The sequence below is a fragment of the Micromys minutus genome (genome assembly GCF_963924665.1).
Source record: "Micromys minutus genome assembly, chromosome: 23".
Taxonomy (NCBI): domain Eukaryota; kingdom Metazoa; phylum Chordata; class Mammalia; order Rodentia; family Muridae; genus Micromys; species Micromys minutus.
Window position 1 is genome coordinate 23678761 of NC_137958.1, and position 9753 is coordinate 23688513.

Consider the following 9753-nt stretch of genomic DNA (forward strand, 5'->3'; position numbering starts at 1 on the left):
TATACATAGCTCAATTCCACAAAATGGATAGCTCCTGACTGACCACTATATAGTATTTCTACCAAATCTACTTTTTGTACGGTGGTATAAACATGATTTATAAATCACAGATTCAAATATATACATACACACACACATATATATATTTATGTTTAGTTGCACAAAGCTATTTCCCAAAAAAGGAAATTAATGATATAAAATATTAAGAAGTATGAATGAGGATATCTTTTAGTGAAACAAAAAAACAAAACAAAACAAAACAGGATTAACAAGAAACCTGCAAAGCTACTCCATATAAGGAGGCAGTCATACTAAGTGAGATCTCTCCTGCCTTTTCTCCAAATTTAATCCCCCATTCTCACATCCAACTCTGTAGCAGATCAGTTGCTGTAGTCTGCCCGACACCTTCCACCCTCAATTTTTAGTGAATCACTATGATCTTCTCTCCTAAACTTCCTTCTAACTCAGACAGCAATTCTAATCTCAATTTTATCAGGAATCCCATGAGAACCCTCCACCTATACCTACAAGAGAGTCAAGTGGGAATATGAAGCAGGTGTGTGAGCTTCAGATTTTTACTCTCCCTCCTCTCCTCCATATCCATTAACTCAGTCCCATCTCAAACTCTGTAGCAGACTAACTGTTGTAGCCTCTCCTTGATCTCTGTCCCAGTTCCCAGGGACTAAGCAGATCCTGGAGGAATACTCTCCTTTCCTCCATCCTGAGGAAAACCTTCAGCATGCCTCACACTCCTAACCCATCCTTATTTTTAATTGTAAGCTTCCAATATCTAGAAAACACCTACAAAACAAAGGTAAGATTGGATATCAACACCTGTAATAACAATCATTCCCCTTGCAGATGCCTAGACTCCAATGCAAATCCACAAAAGTCAGGACAATAGTCTGCATGTGAACCACCAACCCTCTCATAATAGGCTCTAATAGCTGAAGCATATATATAAACCTTAAAATGGTCCTTAAGACTATGATAGAAGTCCTTAAAGAGGAGTTGAATAAATCTCTTAAATTAAAATATAAAAAGACAAAGAGCATAAGGAAATGAATAGAACCATTTAAGACCTGAAAATATACAAAGAATTAATAAAGAAAATCTGAACTGACAGAAATCAGGAAATGAGAAAAGTTAGCCTCACCCATAGAACACAAGAGGTAAATAAAAGAATCTCATGCATTGAAGATATTAACAACGAGATGGATACTTCAGTAAAAGAAAATGCTAAATGTAAATAAATAAATAAAACAATAAAAACTGGCACAAAATATCCAGGAATTCTGGGAATCTGGAACATTATGAAAAGTTTAATAATAGAATAATAAGAATAACAGAGGTGGAGGATAGATTAAAGGCACAGAAGATATCATCAAAAACATATAGAAGGCGTGCTAGAGTAACTGTCGCCAAGCTCTGGATACGCTGCTGCTAGCCCATCGCGACCCCATAGTGCACTAGTGGTCCCAAAAGACTCAGTCCAAGATGGCAACCCTCAAGGACCGGCTGATTGTGAATCTAGTTAAGGAAGAACAGGTTCCCCAGAATAAGATCACAGTTGTTGGGGTTGGTGCTGTTGGCATGGCTTGTGCCATCAGTATCTTAACGAAGGACTTGGCAGATGAGCCTGCCCCTGTTGAAGTCATGGAAGACAAGCTCAAGGGAGAGATGATGGATCTCCAGCATGGCAACCTTTTCCTCAGAACACCAAAGATTGTCTCAAGCAAAGACTATAGTGTGACTGCAAATTTCAAGCTGGTCATTGTCACAGCGGGGGGCCGTCAGCAAGAGGGAGAGAGCCGACTCAATTTGGTCCAGCGAAACGTGAACATCTTCAAGTTTATCATTCTGAACATTGTGAAGTACAGTCCTCATGGCAATCTGCTTATTGTCTCAAATCCAGTGGACATCTTGACCTACGTGTCTTGGAAAATCAGTGGCTTTCCCAAAAGCCGAGTTATTGGAAGTGGTTGCAATCTGGATTCAGCTCATTTCCTTTACCTGATGGGGGAAAGGCTGGGAGTTCACCTGCTGAGCTGTCACAGGTGGGTCCTGGGAGAACACGGAGACTCCAGTGTGCCTGTGTGGAGCAGTGTGAAAGTGGCTGGCGTCTCCCTGAAGTCTCTGATCCCAGACATGGGCACTGCTGGGGATAAGGAGCAGTGGAAGGAGGTCCACAAGCAGGTGGTTGACAGTGCATATGAGGTGATCAAGCTGAAAGGTTACACATCTTGGGCCATTGGCCTCTCGGTGGCAGACTTGGCCGAGAGCATAATGAAGAACCTGAGGAGGGTGCATCCCATTTCCACCATGATCAAGGGTCTCTATGGGATCAACGATGACATCTTCCTCAGTGTCCCCTGTATCCTGGGACAAAATGGGATCTCGGACGTTGTGAAGGTGACACTGACCCCTGAGGAAGAGACCCACCTGAAGAAGTGTGCAGATACCCTCTGGGGAATCCAGAAGGAGCTGCAGTTCTAAAGTCTCCCCAGTGTCCTAGCCCTTCACTGTTCAGGCTGCAGCAGGGTTTCCATGGAGACCACACACTTCTCATCTGAGCTGTGGTTAGTACAGTTGTGTTGGAGGGCTCTGGGGAAGATCTCAGTTCCCATAGCTCTACCCTGCTGCTAAATGGTACTTGTGTAGTGGTAACCTGGTTAGTGTGACAGTCCTACTGTCTCCAAGACACACTGCCAACTGTGTGCAGGCCCCGGTTTATCCTGTGAGCCTGCTGCATTCCTGCCCTGCGCACCCTTGCCAAACAAGCCTAGGCCACTGAGTTCACAGTGTGTAAGTCCACTATGCATATCTTGTGCATACATGTTCGACAGGATATTTTGTGTATTATGTGGCTGTAGTGTACATTGCACCATTATATGAAATGTAAGATCTGCATATGGATGATGGAACCAACCACTCAAGTGTCATGCCAATGAGAACACCAAATAAACCTCGAACAGTGAAAAAAAAAAAAAAAAGCACATAGAAGAAAATTTCTCTAACATAAAGAAGGAGTTACCTATGAAGGTATAATAAATACATAGAACATTAAATAGGTTGGAACAAGAGGATTAATTGAAGGAGGAAGTGAGATGGGGAAAGAAGGAGAAGGAGGAGGATAGACAGTGAGAGAGAGAGAGAGAGAGAGAGAGAGAGAGAGAGAAGGGGAGAGATTGATTGAAAGAGAAAGGGGGAGAGAGGGAGGGAGGGAGGGAGGGAGGGAGGGAGGAGTGAGAGAAACAGATTTGGAAACTTCAAACAGTTTAAATATTCTAGTTCATAAATTACCACAACCATACTCTACATTTCATTCTCACGTGTCTTCCTTTTTAAATATGAGTTCAAGCAATTTCTTTAAGATCTCCCAAAATTACTCATGCTTTTCTGCAATGCTTTGGTTGAAACTGAAACCATTTATCCTGTGTATATATGCTGTTCAGGGTATGTCAACAGTGGCCTTCTCATAACACAGGATCCATGTTACACAGGTTCCTACATACTAGCATACTCTCATCTCACCCTGCAACTAATAAGAATTTGAATAGGCTGCACATTATAGATTGTCTGTCCCTCAGTTCCCATGGCACAGAGACGTCCAGTCACTTTTACCAGACAAAGGTATTGCATTTTGCACACCTCTTCTATCAGCTCACTCTTGTACCCAGGCTCATAACCAAGGGAACTTTTGAGCAGCAGTGGAGGAGCCACTGCAGGGACTACACAGGCAGGAAGGAGGCAAGGGAAAGAAATGTGAGATATTCATTCATTCATTCATTCATTCATTCTCTTTATCCTCTCCCTAAATTTTTTCTTCCTTCCCCTTCACAGCAGTTCCTCATATGTGTCTATGACCTGCTGCAATTGAGCAGAAAGGAGACATTTTTGGAATGGAGGTAAGGTTCATAAGACACTAAGTTAAACCAAAAAAAATCCTACAATATAAAAATTCCACATAGTATGATAACTATAAAAAACAACAAATGTTGCTTTGTGGATTTTTTCCTATGTGAAAGTCACTTACTTTAGCAGGCTTTAAGGCAACTTGCAAAGCAATAATGATAAAATGAATTGGCAAATGGTCCTGTTTCCAAGCTTCAATTAATAGAGCTGGAAGTATAGAAGAAAGAGAAGAAGGGGAGGAGATAGAAAAGGAGAAAGAGGAAGAAGAAGGATAATGAGGAGGAAGAGGAGGAAGAGAAATTGCATTAAGACACTAGTCACCAACTGTTTGCATTCATGTCATTTTTTATACTTGGGGAACATTGGGTAAAGAGAATACTTGCAAATGACCTGAAGGGAAAATGAGCCAAAGCAGACTTCAGAACACACTGGAACTTTAGATGTATATTGTCATGGAGAAGATTTCACCTTTGCCCCCTATGCCTACCTAAGCTACTTTAGATAGTAATCATGAATCTAGGACATTTCTAGCCACCAAGAGATTAAAAGAGTCCAAGAATCCTAGAGTTGAAATAGCCATAACAGAAATTTTAGCCTTAAGAGGAACTGAGAAACGGAATGCAAACAGCATCGATAATCACATACCTGATATTAAATTAATATTTAACTCTAAATTCTAACTTTCGGGGTTGCAATAATAGCTAAAGCCAATAATAAAAAGGATTGTTGAAATATTAAAATCAGTGTCAAGCTCTCCCTTTCTGTTGGATGAGAAAGTGATACAGACAAGTCTTACTTAAACTTGAAGGAAAAAATTCTGTTTACATACTTGTGAATTTAAAGAATGTAATACTAGCCACTAAAGGATATAGTCTCAGATATGCAAACCAGCAGTGGAAATTACACAGGACAGGAGGGATCCCTACCTGAACTGAAGGCAAAAAGGAGCAAGAGAGCAACTAGTGCATCACAAACCGAAGAGAAGATGGGTGAGCACATCTAAGGCACCACATAGAGTGTAAAGGGACTGACCAATCACAGCCCTGCTAAGGACAGAAGCTGCTACAGGAGCATCCCTCACAAGATGAATGAAACTGTCTTGTCTAACTTCCCTCCAGGGGAGGTCTTGACAGACAGGTGCAAGTTCCCTGTTACATTGTGTTAGCCAAGGGGGAAAGGCTGAGGGCTGTAGACATCAGGGGCAACAGAGTTAAGAAGTAACATGAATGCAGTGTTTTCCCTGGGACTACTTAGAAATATATCTATTTTTGGAGTGGTAAAAGGGCAACCTATTAATTAAGACCAATGATTCTCTTTCCAATTACTGGCAACCAAAATAACACATTTTAAATTTTGAAAGTGAATTGTTGTTGAGTAGTAGTTGTTACACACATGCCCGTGAGTTACTCACACACACACACACACACACACACACACACAGAGAGAGAGAGAGAGAGAGAGAGAGAGAGAGAGAGAGAGAGACGTTTCTTTTTGAGTGTTGCTCTGGTTCATTTGTAAAAATTGTCAAATAATTATTTTTCTGAGCCCAGGTTCAAAGGAAACTGTGTAATTACCTACCTCCTCTTCATCTTTTATACCTTCTCAGTACTGAGTTTGTGTAGAGAGCTGTGAGGTGCTGTGCCCCAAAGATGGCGCTGGTTTCTGCCTTCCACCTCCTTAACAGTGAGGGCTCTCAGTAGTAAACAACTCCTTATTTGGCTGTGCCTGTTCAGCCTGCCTGCTTCCGCATTGAAGCAGCCTATCTGCAGGGCCCACGTGGCTTACAGGGGTTGGTGGGCGCAAGGTGATTTAAGCCTGTGTGGGCGTTCCCCCGGGAGCTGAGACCAAGGCAGAAACAGAAGCACAAGCTTGTTCAAGGATCCTGAATAAACTGCTTGAAGAAGATCTTCCCCTGGTCCTGTCTTCCTTGCTGGTCGAGGTGGGGCATGGCAACTGGTGCCAGAACCTGGAATCTCCGCTCAAGATCAGAACTTCAAGCAGTCAGGGCAGTGCTGGAAAGTTCCCAAGGTAAGGTGGGACGATAAGGACCCTGGAGAAAAGCAGCAATAACATTCCCAAGGTAAGTTGGGAGGATAAGGACCTCAGAGAAAAGCGGCTATAAGGTCTTGGGTAGTGAGCAAGGAAGTTTGCAACAGTAGCAAACTGAAAGTGAAAGGCCTCTCATGCCAGTAGCTAATCGAAAGTGAAAGGGCTCTCCCTGCAGTAGCAAAACAAAAGTAAAAGATTAAGATGGGAACTTCTCAGTTTCATCCAATTTTTCTGGCTCTTCAAGAGCTACTCTTTTCAAAGTAAACCTCAAAATGAAGACGAGCACCCTAGAAAGGTTTTTGGATGAGTGTAATACCATTGTACCTTGGTTCACAGTCTCCGGAAACCTAACAGTGGCATGCTGGGATAAGTTAGGGAAAGATCTGGATTTCGCTTGCAAAAGGTAGAGATAAGAAAAGATAATATTAAAACACTTAATGATTTTCATAAATTATTGGGAGATATCAATTGGATTAAGTGTTATTTAAAATTACCAAATTATGAATTAAAGCCATCGTATAATATTTTGGCTGGAGATTCTGCTCTCCCAGTCAATTGACTGCTGAAGCAAGGGAAGCTTTAAGGAAAGTTGAAAAGGAGTTACAAAATGCTACCTTAAATCGATGGAAAGAGATTGCAGATATTAAGCTCTGCATATTAGCCACTTATTTGCAACCTACAGGGCTGTTATGGCAGGATGGCCCTCTACTTTGGATATATCCAAAAACTTCCCCAGCTAAGTCAGTAGAGCACTACCCTATATCTGTTGCAGAACTAGCTGAGAGTGGAGTTCAACAGTGCATACAATTTTTTGGCACAACTCCTGCCTCCATTATAGTGCCTTATACCAGCCAGCAGGTGACAGTTTTATGTGGCACTGTGGATGACTGGGCCATTCTTTGTTGTGGATTCCCAGGAGAAATAGATAACCATTATCCAAAACATCCATTATTGATGTTTTTCAAGGAACATCCGGTAATTTTTCCAAAGGTTACCTCCACTATTCCCGTTAGTGGAGGCCCTAATATCATTACTGACGGATCTAAGATGGGCTGCGGGGCCTACATGATAGAGCAACAAGAGCCTGTGTTATACCAATATCACCCAGGTTCTCCACAAGTTGTTGAGTGTAAGAGTGTAATAGAAGTGTTCAAAAATTGTTCCTTTCCTTTTAATTTAATTTCAGATTCAGCCTATGTTGTTAATGCTGTTAAAATATTGGAAGTGGATGGATCAATTAAACCTAGCAGCACACTGAGTGCCCTCTTGTAGGAATTGCAAAATTTGATTTGGCATAGGGATCAGAAATTTTTTTTTCATTTGCAAAATTTCATTATAAAATTTTATTAATAAAAATTAACTTAGAAATAATATTACACTTAAATTTTAAGTAATTAAAATAACTAGTTTTTTTTTCATAGACCATCTTTTATTGGTAAAAGGGTGCATAGAAACAATAAAAACCACAATGGGGTTTTTTAGAAGAAACAATAGTACACAAAACATCTAAAGGAGAAGCACAGTGTTTCTAATACACAGAATTTAATCAAACTCTTTCCACATGGTAAATAAGGCAGTAAAGAATTTGCAGGCAACAGTCCCCTGGTTGTCCAAGACTTTAGAAAAACATTTTAGAGAGTTTAACAGAAAGAAAAGAATGTTGTAGAAAATATCAGTCAATACAGATTTTTTTTTTCCAGTGCTTGGCTTTTTTTTCTTTTTTTTCCAGTGAGCAAAACATATATGTAATACAGGGTATAACCCGGAATTTGTCAATGTGTTCTTGGTGTGTAAGGATTGAGCATGACTTTTTTTGTTTGTTAGTTTTGTTTTGTTTTGTTTTGTTTTATTGGACATCATACTGTCTGTGAGTTGTGTCTGGGGCAGTGCGAGCCTCTGGGGTTAGCATCCCACTATCAGTGACTGCATATTATGTCTGCTCTTTTGTGACTGGGTTATCTCACTCAGGATGATATTCTCTAGATGCAGCCATTTTCTTAAGAATTTGGTTAAGTCATTGTTTCTGGTGGCTGAGTAGTATTCCATTGTGTAAATGTACCACAATTTTTGTATCCATTCATCTACTGAAGGACATCTGGGTTCTTTCCACCTTCTGGCTATTATAAATAGAGCTGCTATGAACATTGTGGTGCATGTATCTTTGTTGTATATTAAAGTGTCTCTGGGGTATATGCCCAGAAGTGGAATAGCTGGGTCTTCAGGTAGTACTATGTCCAATTTTCTGAGGTATCGCCAGACTGATTTCCAGAGTGGTTGTATCAGTTTACAACCACACTAACAGTGGAGAAGTGTCCCTCTTCTCTGAAACCTCGACAGCATTTGCTGTCATCTGAGTTTTGGATCTTGGTCAATCTGACTGGTGTGAGGTGGAATCTCAGGGTTGTTTTGATTTGCATTTCCCTGATGGCTAAGGATGTGGAGCACTTCCTCAGATGTTTTTCAGGCATTCGATATTCCTCAGTTGAGAATGTTTTGTTTAGCTCTGTACCCCATTTTTTAATAGGGTTGTTTGATTCTCTGGTTTCTAGCTTTTTGAGTTCTTTTTAAACCTTGGATATTAGGCCTCTATCTGATGTGGAGTTGGTAAAGATCTTTTCCCATTCTGTTGGCTGCCGTTTTGTTTTCTTGACAATGTCCTTAGCCTTACAGAAACTTTGCAATCTCATTAAGTCCCATTTGTTAATCTTTGACCTTAGAGCTTGAGCCATTGGTGTTTTGTTCAGAAAATTTTCTCCTGTGCCTATGTGTTCTAAGGTTTTCCCTCCTTTCTCCACTAATAGTTTCAGTGTATCTGGTTTAATGTGGAGATCTTTGATCCACTTACACTTGAGCTTTGTACAAGGAGATAAGAAAGGGTTTATTTTCATTCTTTTGCATGCTGAGTGCCAGTTGGACCGCCTGATCCAGGCACCAGGAACAGAACTTTGTAATTTCTGTTTCCACCCTTGGCGACTTCAGGGCGCAGAACAGAACAGAGCCCGGCCCATCTGCCACCCGGACTGGCAGCTCTTAAAGGTTGAAAAACTGATGAGTAGGAGATCTAGGCAGCCAGGGAGCAGAGAGATCTCTGCAGAGTGCTCACAGAAATCGCACCCCCCACCCTGCCCTGTCTGATCCAGGGACCAGGAAAACAACTTTGGAACTAATGTTCCCACCCGGCGACTCTGAGGCGAAGAACAGGGCTGAGCCCATCTGCCAGCTAGACCATTGGAGATCCAGGGACACAGACCAGATACAAGGGAAAGGTAAGAACATATCACTTACAACAAAATGGCAAGAGGAAAGCAAAAGGGTATATCCCAAGGAAACCGAGACAACCTGGCAACACCAGAACCCAGCTCTCCCATAACAGCAAACATTGGAATGTCAAACACTCCAGAAAAAGAAGATGCAGATCTGAAATCATACCTCAAGATGCTGATAGAGATACTTAAAAAAGAACGGGAGGAAAAGCAAAAAGATTCAGAAGCTTTTAAAGAGGAAACAAGAAAAACACTCAAAGAACTAGAGGAAAACAGAACCAAAGAGATGAAGGAATGGAAGAGGGAATTTAAAATGAAATTGACATAATAAAGAAAACACTAAAAGAGATAACCCTAGAGATAGAACACCTAAAAAAGAAATCAGGAGTCACAGAAGCAAGCATTTCCAATAGATTACAAGAGAGAATCTCGGGGGCAGAAGACAACATTGTAAACATAGACAAAACAGCCAGAGAAGAAGCAAAAAACAAAAAGCTCCTAACCCAAAAGGTCCAGGAAATCCAGG

The 9753-nt window shown here is 41.1% G+C and overlaps 1 protein-coding gene across 2 annotated transcripts; it reads left to right on the top strand.

Annotated features, from left to right (window-relative positions):
• Nucleotides 1-1497: 1497 nt before the first annotated feature.
• On the top strand, nt 1498-2496 carry LOC308435519 (L-lactate dehydrogenase A chain-like; the record flags this gene model as incomplete). 2 transcript variants are annotated; one of them, XM_080936211.1, is made up of 2 exons in its annotated part: nt 1498-1747; nt 1916-2496. In XM_080936211.1, 2 exons carry the CDS (start codon nt 1498-1500, stop codon nt 2494-2496), a joined length of 831 nt encoding a protein of 276 aa, XP_080792337.1. The 2 variants fall into 2 exon arrangements, with proteins under 2 accessions (XP_080792337.1, XP_080792336.1); XM_080936210.1 differs by having other exon boundaries at nt 1498-2496.
• Between the last annotated feature and the right edge of the window lie 7257 nt (nt 2497-9753).